This window comes from Aythya fuligula, chromosome 1, assembly GCF_009819795.1.
Source record: "Aythya fuligula isolate bAytFul2 chromosome 1, bAytFul2.pri, whole genome shotgun sequence".
Classification (NCBI taxonomy): Eukaryota; Metazoa; Chordata; class Aves; order Anseriformes; family Anatidae; genus Aythya; species Aythya fuligula.
In genome coordinates, this window is record NC_045559.1 from 182525155 (window position 1) to 182543688 (window position 18534).

Below are 18534 nucleotides of genomic sequence, written 5' to 3' on the forward strand. Positions count from 1 at the left end.
AGCTACACCAGTTTAAATGTGAGAAGTAAATTTGCTTTAGACATTTGGAGTACTCAGGTTCAGTCTGCTGTACAGAAGTCACTAAACACATGAAATTTTCAGATGATATAAGGGAATTTACAAGCATGTTCCTCCCTCCTCTTTTATACCTCAGCTACCTCTCCATGAAAATCAATCATCATCTAATCCTTAAATTCAAAGACTGAATCTCCTATGTGGTCTATTCAATCCTAAGCATCCTCAAAATGCATTCTTTAAGCAAGTTGTTAGGTGTTTCATGGTTTGCAGAAAACAAAACAAAACAAAAATTTTGGCTAAGAATATGCTAAGATAAAAACATCTGATATGTTTTTTTAAAACAGTTAATATTTTATTCATTAGAGCTCTCCAATGGAACTATTATGACACATTAGTTTGGTGGCTTAACAGTTTTGTTCTGTCACTTGGGAGAGACAAGTTTGGTTACTTTTACCAGTGTCTCAAAATTAACATCTGGGAATGCCAGAGATGTAAATCCCCTGGTGATTAGAAAACATAACAGCCCCCAAGCTCACAACTGTTGGTTCATTAAAGTATAAGAACTGAAAGAATTCATTTTCTAAGAAAATGTTCTAGGAATTCTCAGCACTATCCTTAAAAAAAGGAGGGATGCTATTCTCAGGGATTCATGGACATGAAGAAAAATTCATAACATTTTTTTTAAGTAGGAGTTTGTACTGACCATATTCCACTGCAGCTTTCAGAAGAGCATCAGAATGAGTAGACCCAAAAGCATTGCGAACAAATCGCCTCCGCCGGCGCAAATCGTCTTCCCAGTAATCCAAACGCCAGAAGTCATGCAGTTGGCTATGAAATAAAGAACACACACATCAGCACCTACCACAGCCTGAACTGTATTTACATACATTATACTATAATTTCACTACTGCTTTTCTATTTCTGGAATACAATCTTGTAAAAACACATATTACTAAAACTTCCAATATTCTAACATTTCTTTACATGCATTTATACATTATAAACCTCAGCACTGCCTGTCTCAAAATGTTCTGCCTGCTGCTAAAAACATTAATCACACTGAGCCCATTAACAAATGCAGCATCAAATTACAAGTATTAATGGCACAGCTTGCTTTCTTTTACAGTGTTTTTAACAAGGCTTGTAAATCATAGAATGGACCTCAGTGCAAATAGTTTGCAATTTAATGACTATGGTCCCTTAGCAGACTGAACTTAGAAGTATAAAATATTGCCCACTTGAATTTTGTGGAACTATGATTAAACTAATGTGCTGAAATATTCATTGAAATAATTCCCTACTGCCCCTAGCAACCTGAGAAAATTGCAATTTTATTCATTATTAATAACACTGAATTAGAGCAGCAAAAAGATTCCACCATGTGGTAATTGTCTTGGTAAATTATTAGTCCAGCACTAACAGAGTACTAGGATGATTTTATAGCTTCCAGCTAATACAAGTCATTAACAACCATGACCATCTTTGCATTACATTGCTTTTTTACATTCAAAAGCAATATTAAAGCACTGTAGAATGATATAAACCGATGTTAATCTATGTTCAACTCAAAACATATATATGTAATCATCTGGTATTTAACTTCACTTCTACAGAAATGACCAACTCCGTATCAGAAAACTTCTTGACATTATCAACACAAACATCTCCCATGTCAACATTATAAGTATGCAGTTCTGAAGGACACAGAACAAGGGGCATGGATGTAGCAGAATACCTCCTAGTCACATTTTCAGAAGTAGCACACATTTTTAGTTTATTATTTTTACTCAATGTATTTTTTGTACTCTGAACAACAGTTTCACTATATGCTTCTCGTGTCTGCTTGAAGGTCCTACTCTTGATGTTGCTTTGAGGATCAGGCATTATTTTATGTAGCTACAGTCACTGAGAAGGCATCTTCAGAAGTTCAACAGGAGCTGCTTACTCATTGAGAGCAATTCAGACTATCTTGCATAAAGGTGAGGCAGTAGTGACTCAGCTCCCACAGTGGGATGGTGCAATATTAATGGCCTGGCTTGCATGCGATGAGACATAAATACCTCGCTATCCTGAGTACCACATTTTTCTTGCTAAGTAATAGACTACGTTTTTTTTTTTTTTTTTTTTTTTTTTTTTTGTACTGATACAGTTTTTGCTCACAGATGTCTTGTTAGCCTGAAGTATCAGTCCATCATTTACCCTCCTACACTGAGTACTGAATAATTTTATTATGACTGCTAAGTACACTTGATCACTATGTGTTATAAATGCAAAAATGTGCAGACAGCTGACCCATGGCTTAAAGACAGAGTTTAAAATCTCCTTGTAGAGTTCAAGACTCTGTTTTAAACTCATGATATGAAAGATAAAAATAAAGGCTTTTTATCATAGTCATTGTTTTTAAAAGGTGAGAACTTTCCCTTTTTACATCCATCTAAGAGTAATCAATAATGAAACAGGAGTAAAGACATTAATGAAAGTTATTTTAAAAAAGCAAGAGTTCTGTGAATCTGTATTTTTCATCACTAAAATTAAGTTGATAAAATGACACAATTATGTAAGAGTTAAAAACCTTTTATTAAATTAAAAATATTCAAAGACTAAGAATATTAATTTTTTAATTTGTTCTGTGTTTAATCTGGTAATACATTTATTTCATTAATCAGCCTGAAGGATACTGTATATTCTCAGCTGCAAGTAAAAGGTTGGAGTAGATGATTTAAAGATTGGATTAGATGATCTTGGATGTCTTTTCCAACCTGATTCTGTGACTCTAAAACAGATTTTAAAGTCACTACTTCAATGAAGTCATAAGTAAATAAATGAAAAAATTGTCAGAGGAGAAAGTCTATTTTGGGGATCCCAAAAGGTTATAACTTAACCAGGGCTTGACATCTGAAATACTGAACTAATCTGAAATAATGGTGCAAAATAAAAATTCGGAGATAATAGTACACATAACGTATTCCTAATCACAAATGACATGGCTGTTTAAAACACAGCTGAAGTTTCTTCCTAGACTGTTCTACCCAAACATACCCCACAATGTTATTAACCTAAAACTGCAGCTTGCAGTCTCTGCCAGCTTGCAGCCAGATGCAGTGGGAGATAAATATACAGAGCAGCACCTCAGGGCATCAGGTAGCAGCAGGCCAGAAGCACATTTTTGTTAGTAGGCATAGTGTCAGACCTTTATGCAAAATTATGTATAATCGAACCAAGATTCTGACATAATTTCTTCTAAGAGTATTTCATTCTACAAATGAAAAAATGGAAAGCTTCTGCATGGGGAAGACTGTATGAAGATGATGCATGAGAAGAGTAACAAGATGAGAAAGTTGTCACAGTTTTGTTATTTATTAAGAGGCAGAGGTTTTGACAAGCTTCCATCTCCCTACTTGGTTGTCTTCTTTCAGGGAAACGATGCCTTTTGTTCTCTCTAGTTCAAAGTCCATGCATTTTGGAGTTTGTAGGATTTACTGATTTAATCAAGTTCGAAATCAGTTTTCAAATATAAAAGCTTAAGAGTGACGCTTGAGTACACATAACATCTAGGAAAGAGAAGTTATATGAATGGCATGAAGTCAATGAACATAGCTGCTGCATATATGAACCAGCTCTAATCAGTAATAACAGAACCTGAGATACTTTAATCTGAATCCTTCTAAAGACTTTTCCTTTCTCAGAGAAAACACCCACAGGGAGTGGCAGAACTGTTGAAATTGTCTAGGGTAGACACAGTATTTGCCACCAGATGTTTTGCTGCAATAATCTTTCTGAACAATATAATGCAAGCCAACAAAGGTCTGCTCAACAGAGTTAGGTAAGCAGTGATGAAGGCACATATAGTATCTTAGGGGACTACTAAAAGCAGCAAAATAGTGGTTTTTTTTTTGTTTTTTTTTTTTTGTTTGTTTGGTTGGTTGTTTTTCAACTTCTTTGAGAAAAACAACAACAACAAAACAACAGCAAAAAAGACTGGATAAATCCTGGAACAACAGCAGATTCTGAGTAACTCATATATACAGCTTGGAATTAAACACTACAAAGTTATCAGGCTGCCAAGTACTGCCATTAAGGCAGAGATGTCTTGGGCTCATGGAATAAAGCACTGGACTGAATTATAGTATTGCAGTATAAACTGTGTTGAAGACTATACCTGGACCCTAAACAAAAGGTTTCTGGATCTTAACCAGTTACTTTCAGATTTACTATTGACTTATTTATTGAGCAGCATATTTAATAAAGTGATTAAATTTTCTCCTTATGCTATTGCTATTGCTTGCAAGAAATCAGAGGCTTGAAAACTTTGAATGTTTGATTTTCATCACTTATATTATAGAAAGACTTACGTTGAGATTTTCTTAAAAATATATTGTTACATCTTTCCTTGGATTAGATTAAATATACTGTGAAGGAGAAGACTGTGGCACAAATTTTAGCCTAAAGCTAAGAAAGCTGCCTGCTTTAAAAGCCCGGAGATAAGGACTGAATCAATTCAGTCCTCAATTCAGACTCAATCAAGTTGTCTAACTCCTTAATGACAGTACTTTACAAATACTTATATTCTAATCCTGTGTATATTATTCAGGCTTTACTTACTTACTTACTTAATTAATTAATTTCAGGAATCTAGATAAATGCTAGGCAGTTTTAAGTCCTGTCTGAAAATCAAGCTGAAATACACTTTCTAGGTACTAGATACAAGTCAGTCAGAAAAGGGCATGTCTGCAAATTGTCCCCCATGCTACAACCTATTTTTCCTAGAATTGCTGTTATTACATCAAGTTAGTTTAGTAATTTATTTCTGCAACAAGTACAATACTTGAAGAAGCTTTTATTTTCTTAATGATGTGTAGCAAACACTATTTCCATAGCCAATCAGATTACGTTCAGTTTCTCGTTTGCTTGTATTTTACAGCATTTAAGTGACATTTTGAGTCAGGCTTGTTTTAATGAAAAAGTGTGTATTAGGCATATCATAATGATTTTTAAATTATTTTTATTTTATTTTATTTTATTTTATTTTATTTTATTTTATTTTATTTTATTTTATTTTATTTTATTTTATTTTATTTTATTTTATTATTATTTTTAACCTGAGGTTCATAGCGTTATTTGTGAGCTACTTCTAAATACTTCCAACAACAAGTATACCTGTGTTCCTTTAACTGAAATTGCTTAAAATGTACTCTAAAACACATGACCCAAAGAGGTCTATTTCATGAGCTTAACTGTAAAGATACTTTCCTTACAAACTATAGTATAACCTAATATAAACCTTTATCATCCTTATCATCACTTTCATCACAAGAACTGGTATGAACCTACTGATATTACAATGTTACTAATAATGAAGTGGAGTGCACAGTGAAAACTTAATCCAAAATTTCAGATGTATGGTATTTTATACAATACATACACATTATAATGAAATAAACCCTGTGTCCTGGTTTCAGTTAGAACAGAATTAATTTTCTTCCTGGTAGCTGGTGGAATGCTGTGTTTTGGCTTAGGATGAGAAGAGTGCTGATAACACCCCGATGTTTTAATTGTTGCAGAGCAGTGCTTATACCAAGCCAAGGACACCTCAGCCTTTTGCTCTGTCCTGCCAACAGGCAGGCTGGGGGTGCAGTAAGAGCTGGGAGGGGACAGACCCAGGACAGGTGACCCAAACTAGCCAAAGGGGTATTCCATACCATCTGACGTCATGCTAAACAATATATAGGGGTGGCTAGCCGAGGGAGGGGGCCGGACTGCTCGGGGTTAAGCTGGGCATCGGTCAGCGGGTGGTGAGCAATTGCATTGTGCATCACTTGTTTGTACATATTATTAGTAGTAGTATTATTATCATCATTGTATTATTATTATTATTATTATTATTATTATTATTATTATTATTATTATTATTATTATTATTATTATTATTATTATTATTTTCCTGTCTTATTAAACTGTCTTTATCTCAACTCACGGGCTTCACTTTCCATTTCTCTCCCCCGTCCCAGAGAGGGAGGGGGAAGGGTGAGCGAATGGCTGCGTGGTGTTTAGCTGCCGGCCGGGTTAAACCACGACACCCTGTTTTAACACAGTTATTGAAGGATTACAAATTCTTTTTCACTGCCACTATCATCATCTGTGCCTGCTTAGCAGCTCACTGTATATATTCTCCTCCTTTAAACAGCATTTGAACTTGTGAAAGGTCAGCATGAGATGGAAAGGCAAAGTAGTCTTCTGCTACACCAGATAGCAAACATGGATTTTAGTAAATAGGATCAAACAGCTTTAAAGTCTTCACAGAATCAAAGAATAATAGAATGGTTTAGGTTGGAAGGGACCTTAAAGACCACCTAGATCCAACCTCCTGCCATAGGCCATAGGCAGGGACAACTCCCACTAGACCAGGTTGCCCAAAGCCCCATCCAACCTGACCTTGAATGCTTCCAGAGATGAGGCATCCACAGCGTCTCAGGGCAACCTGTTCCTGTACCTCATCACCCTTAGAAGAAAGAATTTCTTCCAAATATCTAACCTAAATCTACCCTCTTTTACTTAAAAGCTATTACACCTTGTCTGATAACGACATTACCTGATAAAGAATCCCTCCCCAGGCTTCCTTTAGTTACCAGAAGGCTGCTATAACGTCTCCCCAGAGCCTTCTCAAGACAGAACAACCTCAACTCCCTCAGCCTGTCTTCCTAAGAGGGGTGCCCCAGCCCTCTGATCATTTCTGTGGCCCTCCTCTGGACTTGTTCTAGTACATTCATGTACTTCTTGTGCTGGGGGCCCCAGAGCTGAATGCAGTTCTCCAGGTAGGGTCTCACAAGAGCAGAGTAGAGGGGGACAATCACCTCCCTCAGCCTGCTGTCCATGCTGCTTTTGATGCAGCCCAGGGTACAGTCGGCTTTCTGGGCTGCAAGCACACATTGTCAGCTCATGTTGAGCTTCTCATCAGCAAGCAACACCAAGTCCTCTTCAGAGCTGCTCTCAATCCACTCATCGCTCAGCCCGTATTTATGCTTGGGATTGCCTTGACCCAACTGCAGGACCTTACACTTGTCCTTGTTGAACTTCATGAGGTTTGCGCATTCCTACCTGTCAAGCTTGTCAAGATACCTTTCGGTGGCATCTCTTCCCTCCAGTGTTTTGACCTATCCACACAGCTTGGTGCCACCTGTAAACTTACTAAGGTTGTACTCGATCCCACTATCCATGTCCCCAGCAAAGATGTTAAAAAGACCTGCACTTCTAAAAGCATGTTGCTCTAGAAGTCAGAATCACCCAGAATTCTGTATAATACACTGCTACAATAACACACACACCTTCCATATATTTTGGGACAAATATTATTAAGACAGACTAAAGTATTTCCGATAGCCCAACATGTATTCTTTTTAGAAATTGTGGAGCTCTCTGCCACAATTCAAAGAAGTACCAAGCTAGCCTACACAGCAAAGTCCTTCCTGTCTTTCCCAATGTCTTAGTAGCTCAGACTTGTTAAAGAAAACTTTTTCAAAGATTTTCTGTTAAATCCCTCGGCCACAGCTCTGAAGAAGTGTATAGGAATGACATTTTTTTTTTTTTCTATTACTTACAAATCTTAGCTTTTCCAAACAGCAAATCTTTGCACACCCTGTGGACATCCAGCATCTGTGACTGCAGCTTCATGGCTATCCCTGCACGTGTTGCATGGGAGCCTTCACTTTCATACTGCATGCTACAGATGCATTTTTCTCTATGTCACCTACAGCTACAGCAACTAGAGGCAAACACAAACTGTGGATAGCAGCAGAACACATGTCCATAAAAGATCCTCAGACTGCAGCCCAAATGATGGGCTGCCAGATGGAAGAGATTAAGTTTGAATATGCTAATGAAGAGGAACAAGCCTGAAGGCATGGGGGAAGGGGAAAAAGTTGTTTGGAAAAAGAGGTGGGTCACAGAACTGGAGGGATGCCAGAGAATCCATAGTCTTTGTAATAGTGGGAAACTGCATATAAAAGAAGGAATTGATGATCTATTATTGTAAGAATTAGCTTTATTCTATTTTCTGTAATATATTTTAAAGAGAAAACCCCATTCTTTTCAGAGTCTGGAATTATGACTATGTTTTGACAAAAGAGGAAGAAATGTACATTGGAAACACATATAAAAAAATCCCTAATATTTAGTATGTAAAAAAAAATTGAAATACAAAAATAAAATAAAATAAAAACAACAAAACAAAACAAAAGCACCACCACCAAACAAACAAACAAACAATGACAAAACAACAAATTATTACTTATGGAATATGTATTTGTTAAAAAGTATAAGCTAAAATATAAATCTGTCTGCCAGAAGATCTAAATCATAAAAGACTTCTGTAACAACAATAGAGGAAATACTGCGTATCAACAGATACAATAATTGTATTAGGGTGAAGTTTTTCTGACTGTGCTTGAAAACAGAAGCAGTGCCTGCTGGTTGTAGAAAGTGTGAGGCAGGTATTAAAAAATCCCATCCCATGAGTAAAAGAAAATTAAGCCTTGATGTACCTGATTGGAAACAAACATCAGAAGTTTTAATTAACATAACTCCTCTACACATGCAAAAAAGCCTTTTTTCTTGTTGTTGTTGTTAAAAAAAAAAATCACAAAGTTTTAAAGTTTTATTACTTTTTTTTTTTTTTTTCAAATAACATACTAGACTCCCAGAAAAAAAAAAATGTTAAAAAAGGATAATACTAATAAGCCTAAAAACTGGAAATACCAGCATGGGGAATAAAGATGCCTATAAACCTGAGAGACATCTAATGCAATGAAAATCGTAAGGACGGTAAAAATATTGTAAATAAACATTAAAAAAATCTTTAGGCATTTTAATAAACAACAACATTTGTTTTCCTAAGTACACATGAAAAAGGATTATCATTGTTACATATCAGGAGAACACTTCGCAGAGTTTCATAGCAGAAGGGAAAAATGTCTTTGAACAAGATGTTACCATCTAAATAGAAAAATGCTAAATATTCAGGGAAATGTGGCTAGTATTTAATCTTTTAGTAGTTTTTTTTTTTATGGATATTAGGCTGAGTAACTCATTTTTTGTGTGAGAAGTTTCATACTGTAACTTTGTGAAAGAATTTGGTTGAATGTGTCCTAGGAAAGTCACATGGATGATACACATTGGAAGCAGGGCTTCAAGGCTTAGGATATGAGTCCAGTGTGATGAAGCTACATTCACAAACCAGTGAGGTGACATAGCAGCAGAAATATAGGGTATGAAGAACATATAGAGCAAGTGAAGAGCACTGGTAATAAATACTGAGGTATGGTGATGAAGATGAAGAGATGAAGGTGTGTCAGTGGGCAAATAAGGCATGCCTATAGGATTGCTTACAGATAGCATTTCTTGGGGGATAGCCACTGTCTTTTACTCTTTTTTTTTTTTTTTTTTTTTTTTTTTTTTTTTTTTTTTTTCCTCAATCATTGCAGCAAACTAGCTGCAATGGAAGGAGGGAGGAAGTAACAGAGCTGGCTGCTAATTTGAAAGCAGGTGGTGTCCTAGTTACTGACAGATAGAGGAAGTAGTGTGGAGAGCCCAGCAGTCCAGCTAGATGACTTAAATCCCTGCAGCATGGCTAGAAGGCATGCCAGGGAAACCTTATGCAGAAGTGTCATGAGACATGAGAGTTGTACCTTGTCTGTAGGGCTGCCAAAAAGTGAAAAATGAAAACAAGAGGAGAGGTGAGACAGGAACAACTGCTGAAATGTGAGCAGAAATGTAGACAGTCAGAGTCAGAACACTACAAATAAGAAAGGAAATTGACTTGGTAGGAAAGTCTAGAATTAGGCAGCAAGGAATTTCAAAAAGAAAAGTAATAGGATCTAACCAATAGGTAATTTTCATTGGAGTAATCTTACTGGAGTAAAACAGCACAGGAACAGAACAGATGTAAAGGTTTCTTCCAGACTATTTTCTGTGATACCGTGAAATGGGAAACTATAAAGGCAACAGATAGGGAGACAAAGAAATTGAGAAGTGTAGATGAAAGGTTTGAAATGTAATTATTGATTGGTGAGAAAAAAACAACAAGTTGAAAAAAAATGGATGAGTAGTAAGAAATATAAGGAATAGAGAATATAAGGAATATAAGGAATAGAGATGTGAGAAGAAAACCAATGACTATAGAAACTAGAAGAGAAATAACTGTGAAAGTGGATGAGATGAGAGAAGTACTTGCAAATAATAAAAACAACTACCATTTACAGGTGCAAGAAATGGAGTTAAAAAAAAAATCTGAAGGATTTTGATGTTAATACCAGTGGTTACCCAATCTTAAGAGTACATACTATTATAAAGATAACTTACAGTAAATTTTCCTTTCTTGCTGTCTGCCATTACACCCTGGTTGTTGCTTCTAACATTATTAACTGCTGAGCTACTCAGTTCCTTTTTAACAGTAAATCTTGCTATGCATTATCAAGGATGTTCGATGTGAAGAAGAGATTGTAAGGGCAATTGAGATTGTGAAAAATGAAAAAAAAATAATTATTTGAATTACTCTTCTACCACCTTGGCTGGGATTGCTGTAAGGGTGCTCTTCATCTGTAAATCCTGTATGCACGAAGATAGCGTCATAATGACTAGCATCACCAACTAACGGGCTACAGCTTTCCTAAATGTTAATGATAGATAAAATAGCTGTTTACTCTCTTGGATGGATTCATAATGAAGATATTAGACGACAAAGAACAAAACCTCTATTTCTTTATTTTCTTTCAGCCCTTTGAGAATATCAGTGTCTAAACTTTTCAAATTAATTATTGAAAGGTATATTTAGTTTGTCTAAAGTTAATTTCATCTGTTATCATTTCACTGATCCATGTAACTTTGTTGGGTCTCACCTAAATTTTTCTCAATATGCTTAATCTAAAACTGACTGGAGTCAACACAAACACCCTCATCAACATCAATAGGCTTCAAATCAATTGTTTTCAGATTCATTCATTTTAAAGAAGCTCTGTGATTTATAGATTTTGGTACATACTCTTTCTTCACCTCTTTATTAATTTCTAATAAGTACATTAAATAAATTGTATTGCAGCACCTCATCTGTTGAAAATGGCAACTCTGCTTTTCTTTATACAGACTTTAATAGCTAAAAACTTGAACATAAATGAAGTCAACAGAAAACCTTTAATTGATACTAGTGGTCCAGGATTTTGATGTTTTTGTTCTATTAACATTGAGCAATTACAAAAGAGAGTATCCCAGAAGTAAGTGAAAGGTAATTTAAGAAATTTTATTGAGTCCTACTTTTTCCCCCATCCCACCCTCCAAACCAAACAACAACCTAGTAAAACTACGAAACACAAATACCGATCTCTGTGAAAGTCTGCAGGTTATGAATTGCATTTGTCCTTCAGAACTGAACATCTTCAAAATTTCTTTCCTATCTGTTAAAAACTTCTACCATTCTCTAGTCTCCAAAGGGAAACCTGGGGGTCTGCTAGGATGTAATCGGCTGGTAAATTGTGCCGCATGTATTAACAGTTGTGTCAAAATTAATACTTTTTTCCCTTTTACTTTTAAATTTAAAGTTTGTAAAGTAATCTCAGAACTCCAAAGATCAACCCTAATCCCCCAGACTTAAACTTCACAGATTTCTGTAGTTCATTGGCTTTAATAAAAGTATCTCAAATTCACAAATTGCAAATTATTATAGATTATCTAACATATTATTGAAAACACAATATTTATCTAGAGACGTAAATTTTAGATGTAGATTTATCTAGAGATGTAAATTTTGATATATCTCATTTAGCACTTCAAAATAATGAGGCTTAATTTTTTAATCAAGTGTAAAAACAGAAACTATTTCTAACTACTGCTATTTCCTGACTTTTCTCCCCTCTCACTAAACAATAGTTTCTAATCCACTACTAAATCTGTTCATTTAATTACAGTCATCTGAATTATTAATTTGAGGAAGTCTGTCAAAAGTCTTTTACAAATCAAAATACTTTTAAATCAGCTGTAGATTCCTCTCCAATATTATTTTGTTGACATACTTTGTAAATTCCCCTAAACTAGAAAGCCACATTTTTGTTACATAGACACAATGGTTTTCCTTACCATTTTGTAGTCATCTAGTATAATTTCAGAGCTACAATTTAAATTACTATTTAATTTACCAATATTGAAAAATGTCACACTGTTTTGAAGATCTGAAGATGCAGGTACCAACTCATTTCATAGCATGCCAGATGATTTTAGTGAGTCATTCCACTTTTTGTTAGCTTAACTTTCTTTGGAGCTCATAGAAAGCCATTTGGTTCTAACAATGTAGAACTCTAATTTAATTATCAAATTGGTCTTCTTCTTCTTCTTCTTCTTCTTCTTCATATCTCTCCCTTTACAGAGATTCCCTCTTATTACCAGATTAATGTTTATTGATGGTGGGCAATTCCTAGCAAATACTGTAATAAATTGTTCCAAAGGAGTTCTGCAGAACTTTAGTAGTGCCAAAAACTCAATGCTCCATTTTCCCCAGTAAGAGCTAAGAGCTAAGGTTTGTTTCAGAAACCTTACATTTCTAACTTTCACATAATTTCTTGTTGATTGTTTAGTTTGGGGCACTGTTTCTTGTAATTAGTTTGTGTTTGCCAATATCTAAACTTGTATTTTACCTTCAGTAAGTAAAGATCTAAAATTGTCTTTTAGCTTGCATATTCTGCTAATCAGATTACTAGTGTGTAGATGGAGAGATACATGCACATTCTGATGAGATTCTAGATAGTTACTATCTCATAGTTGAAACTGATTTTTCCTCCCTTCACATGTATCGGAACTTACTGTAATGTTTTCATACTTGTAAATCCTGAATAAATTCTTGCAGCATTATGCAAAAGCTATAGTTGACTTGAAAGAGTTTTTGGATCATATGGTAAAAAAACTACCTTGTTCTGTTTGATTCAATGGTCTTCCACCTTCTTCATTTATATCAGCCATAACTCCTGCTCCTGGTTTCAAATTACTGGTACAATATCATTATTAAATATTTAAAGTTATATATAACTTTGAAACAAGTGTGAAATAGAGCACAGACAAACCAAAAGTGAGTAACAGAAAATACTGCAGGTAATCATCACAAAAGGAGCAGAGGAGTCACCTTTGAAAAGCAAAATAAATTGCCATCACAGCTTCTCTCCTATGATCATGTTACTAATGTTCTTACATTAATAATGAAGGACAAAGCTGAGATGAACAGATAATTGGCTACTCATAAGAAAACTCTCCAACTCCTGCAACTTAATTTGGATGAAAAAAATAAGAACACTCAAGTTCAAAAGAAGAAAATTATAAAGGGGAAGCTGAAAATAAAAATCTCTCCAGATGTAAAAATCTTCAGTTAGAAATGAAGTCAGAAAGGAAAGTTGTGTAGGTAGGTGCAAAAGGGAAGATGTGGTAATAGAGATGTTTTTAGCTACAATAGTACCCAAAACACAAAGTTCTAAGGCAGTTAATTTCTAGAGGATATGTTATAGCCAGATAACTTGTCTCTGATCAACAGGAAAGTTTATATAAAATGCAGACAATTTGTAAAGGGCTCGGGAATATTGGCTATATTGCAAAGAGTCTGAATGATGGAAGGAACAAACTGATCATGAACATAGAATAAGAAGGGCTAAAAATTAGCTTGATTGTCTAGATTTGTTTATTTATTTTTTAATACCTTTTTTTTTTTTTTTTTTTTTAAATAACCTTTATTCCCCAGATTGAATTTTTCTTTCCGGAATGCCTGCTTTATTGTTGAGCAATATTAAATTTGTACCAAGAGACAGTGATTTCAGGAAAAGAAGGTTAAACATAAAGCTATATAGAAAAAAAAAATAAAAAAGGAGACAAAAATATATGTGCCAAATATGGCTTAGAAAATTAGCAATGGAAATGACAATAACTTAAATGTCTATGAGGTAAAACTAAAGGTATTTTTTAAATTATTAAATAGGTTTAGCATGAATTATAAATTTAAAGGAATGCAAGGTAGCTTTGGCAAATCTATCAAAATCCTTATGCACATTAGTAGGACACTACATGTAGTAGAGCTAGATGAAAGAATTCAGTTTTCCTCAATTTCAGTTTTATGTTCAGTTACTTTTAAGTTAATCCATTGACACTGAATGAACAACTGAGGCAACTTAAAAAGAGGATACATAAATTCTCAGTGTTTGACTTGCCAGAATCACCATAGTGGGTTTGGTTTGTTTGTTTTTGGTTTTGTTTTTTTAATAACAAAAAATCATTTATAAAAGAATGCAATTGCACTGAATTCTAGGAATAATAAATTGTATCCCCTGAAACACTAAAATGCAAGAAACGTTAAGGTTACTGAAAATAATGCACATAATAACATTACTTTTTAAGAAAAAAAAATAGTTGGAACAACATTCTGTGGTTTAACTCAGATCTCTATTTCAGAATTTTTCTTCTATTTCAGACTGTCATCACTCCAAAGAACAAATAAAACGAAGTTTCAAATAAATGATAATTTGAGTCAAATTCACTTTTGGAAGATGTTTAGAAGCAATATAGAGTATTTTAGGACATTTTTATTTTAAGTGTACTTCTAGTGTCATGTAATCTCAGCGCAGTATCATACTTAGTAAGATTTCATAAATATCATAATGCCACTTTACAACTAGTTAATATGAATGTTGAAATGAGGTTGCCTTTCTCTTTCTTAAGTTATTGCAAAAATACAGACAGAATAGTTTAGACTTAGAAGCATAATTGGAGATGTCAAAGATAAAGTACAATGTATGTACCTACTAAGTTCATGTCAAGTGTATGGCTTTTCTTATTCATACGGTAGAAATATCTCAAAGATTTACTGACACAAAAATCAAACAAAAAGTATCTTTCAAATGAACTTCCAATTTAAATTATATAAAAAAAAGCATCTATTTTATATTTTGGCTGTTATGTCTGTTATAATGTCACACTGAAAATATAATTATGCACTCCTAATGTGAAGAAATTAAACATGACAACAAAAATTAAATTTCAAAATGAAAAATTGTGAAGGTTTTTATTCATTTAAAAAAATAAAAGTAAAAATGGAAGATATTTTCATATTAATTTACTCCTTTTTTTTTTTTTTTTTTTTTAACCAAAAGATTTAACTAAATTACTGTTTTCTGATTTAAAAAAGTTTCAAAACTAAATTTTTATTCAAATCATATTCTGTTTTGTACAAGTATACCACCTGCTGGCAGCAATATTATTTAGCTTCTGAAATATCTTGTATATAAAACAACAGACAAATAAAAGTGGCTGCCCTCTGAACACAGTAAATGAATCCTCAGAAATAGGAAAACTTGGTAAAATTGTCTTGAAAATACTTCGCTATTTTACTACTATAATTCCATAACAAACATCACGGGATATATCTTAATTTTAATAAAGTAAAAAGCTGATTCAATAAACTAAATAGAAAATGTTTGATGGCAACTACTGATTTTGCCATAAAGTTGCTGTTTTTGAACAATGTTAACTTTAATAAAGTTATGATACTACCTAAAATATAAAATTAAATTTTGCATTTTTTTTTTTAATCAAGTATTTGATGCAGTTCATACTTTTGGCTTCAAACATTAAATATTCTTCCAGCATCAATTCTGCAGAGAGCATTTGTCTGATACTACACGTCATTACTTCTGTTCAGTTTTTCAGCCAAGAATATGAAAGTACATTTTCAGTCAGAAGCATGGTGACTCAATTCCATCTCATGAAGGCGAAGAGTTGGTTGCAGAAACACCACATAAACTGGTGTTATGACCAATGGAAAGTAAAGAACACTCTCTGGTAGTGTTCTACTCTACTTTGCCTCTAATGTAGTGTCTTATTCTCTGACTCCTTGCACAGAAGTTCCTCCCTCCAAACAAATAAACAAAACAAAACAAAAAACACACAAACCAAACCAATAATAACTCCATAAAAAGCCAAACCTTGCTTGTCTAATTGTTTTTTAGTGGTGTTTGCTTTCAGGATTAGTACTGAAAAGGCAAGACAAAAGAAGAATCTCATAAAGACACCCTCCTTCTTTTGCACTCTGCATGAGTGCTGTCTTCTCTGTTTATGCAAGTGATAGGATATTTTGCTTCTGAGTGAAATTAACCCTACCAGACTCTTTATAGAGGTTTTTCCTAATTTTCCTTAAAGAAAATAAAAAATAAATCCATTCTCCTTTTGAATTCTGAATGGCAATAATATTTCATTACATTGTGTTAAAAAACCAAACAGGTAACATAAGCAAAGCTGGAGGTTATCACTGGGGTCCCTCCTTGATATAAAAGTACTATACTGTCCACATCAACACATCACAGATGTTCTGAGATTTTGCAAATGTTCTGATAAAACAGATACCTTTTACAAGAACATTTTTTTCTGCCGCTGCTGTATTTCTAGAGATTTTTACCTATCATATTAAAAATAATATATAATAAATTTTGAGTTTCTAAAAAAAAAAAAAAAAAAAAAAAAAGCTAGATTTTTGTGACTTATGTTCAATTCTGGAAGAGTTAAACAAAGTTAAACACTAGATAAAAGTTGCTTCAGCTAAGGTTACTGTGATTGAACAACTGAAAAAATATTCCCAAGCTTTCAAAGTGGGCATCCTTTGGTGTCATTGGTTTATTTAAAGGTCAAACACTAAAGCCTCCAATTTATATGTAGTGATAACTGACTGCAGATGAGGATGCTGCCCCAAGTGTCTACTCTATTCCAAATGTACACTGAGATACCTGAATTTCATGTGGAAGAAACACTGAAGAAGCTACTGAGTACAGTAGCTGATTACCTATAAGTTACAGCCCAGTTTCAAAAGCAAACAAGTAATGACTTGTTCAAAAATCTAGTTGAAAGCTGTGCTTTCAACATACACAGAAGGATTGGGGTAGACAGCTAGGACTGATTATCTCATCAGTCAGTCCTGTTCATGAATCACAGCTTAAAGTCAATAGCATCCAGGAACAGAAATTTTGTCCCTCAAAATCTTTAATCAGAAGGAAAAAAACCTGTTGTATCTAGATATTTGTAAAATGTTATTCTAAAACTAGGGCACACAGCTTTAAGTGTGTTTTTTTTTTTTTCTTTCTTTTTTTTTTTTAATTTTCTTATAAACACACTATTTCTTAAAAACCCATAATGAATTACTGTTTTAAACCTCTATAAATTACTCAAGCTGCAACTGTTTTAAAAATGCTAACTTATAAAAATGGCAATGAGATGAAGTAATTAGCTTCCTTGAAACTTGTCAACCAACAGCAAGAGTAATCAAAGCCTAATAAGTAAATAATGAAGTTTTACCTAAGCAATTTCTGTCATAAACAGCAGAGCTGTTTATTAAATTTTTACAAAATGCTGTTTCAAGCTTGGCAATCAGAAATCTTTGAAATCAAAATTTATAAAAGTCTGAAATTTTACCCTTCTGGTGAGTATGTTTTACTTTTATTTTTATTTTTATTTTTTCCTCCTAAGTATCATATGGAAGTACAGAATAAATTAAGACAAAGCACACAGATCTACCTTTAAATGTATTATTGTTCTTAATAATTGAAACAAAAACCTTGTTGGCCCAAATAGTGGAAAATCCTGACTGGTGCATAAAAAGTATTACTCTCCACACATGCAACTTGTGTTGATGAAGTAAACATTTGCTAAGTAGCATAGCTATAGAATTTTGACAGAGGCTATGTTTACTACACTATCAAATAAATGCTGAAGTAATCTTAATTTTAAATTTAATTTTATTCTTGTTGTTTGGAATATTTGTAAAAACTAAGAAACTAGCTTGGCAAGCAAATCAAAACTGTTCTATTTATACTTTATTTCTGATAATCAAAATGTTCTTTAGAAGTATAGAAATAGTCTTCTATAAAACATCCCAAAATATACCAACATGACCTAATAATTTATTTTTGGCTCTGCAAAAATCATGGGAGGAGAAGCAGACATGACATTAAAAAAAAAAAAAAAAAAAAAAAGACAGCATAGAAAGAAACCTTAATTCTCTTTCTCTTGAAAAAATCCCTATTTTTGTGGGTTTTGAGAAACAAGCACTGAAGATTTTAAGGAATCTTTGCATACAAAGCATTTGACTATGCATAGATATAACTTCTAATAGTTTTCTGAACCTAGATATAATTTTAAATAGTTTTCTTCCTTTTAACCACTTAATCTGTTAAGTAATTTTGGAACAGATGATTTAGAAATAAATGATTTTTCCCTTGGCTGTAATACAAATATGTAACTTATGGGCCATATGTATTATTCTGCATTTTCCATATATTTTCCATATATTTTCATTGTTCAGTTGATAATGTATGGTATGACTTCCTATGAGTATGCTTTAGAATTAAAATATAGAATATATATTTGGCTATATTTGGCTGTATGTTCTTAAATATATACTATAGTTAAAGAAGTGTCAGTAGCAGTATATATATATATCGTAAATAATATGATTTA

At 33.5% G+C, this 18534-nt stretch overlaps 1 protein-coding gene across 2 annotated transcripts in view; it reads right to left on the reverse strand.

Moving 5' to 3' along the window:
* The window catches only part of NBEA (neurobeachin), a 514417-nt gene that overhangs the window by 187772 nt on the left and 308111 nt on the right, over positions 1 to 18534 (reverse strand). For both annotated transcript variants that reach the window (XM_032190243.1, XM_032190252.1), the window contains exon 39: positions 722 to 846. In XM_032190243.1, the coding sequence (XP_032046134.1) occupies positions 722 to 846 (125 nt within the window). The remainder of the gene's footprint in view (positions 1 to 721; positions 847 to 18534) is intronic.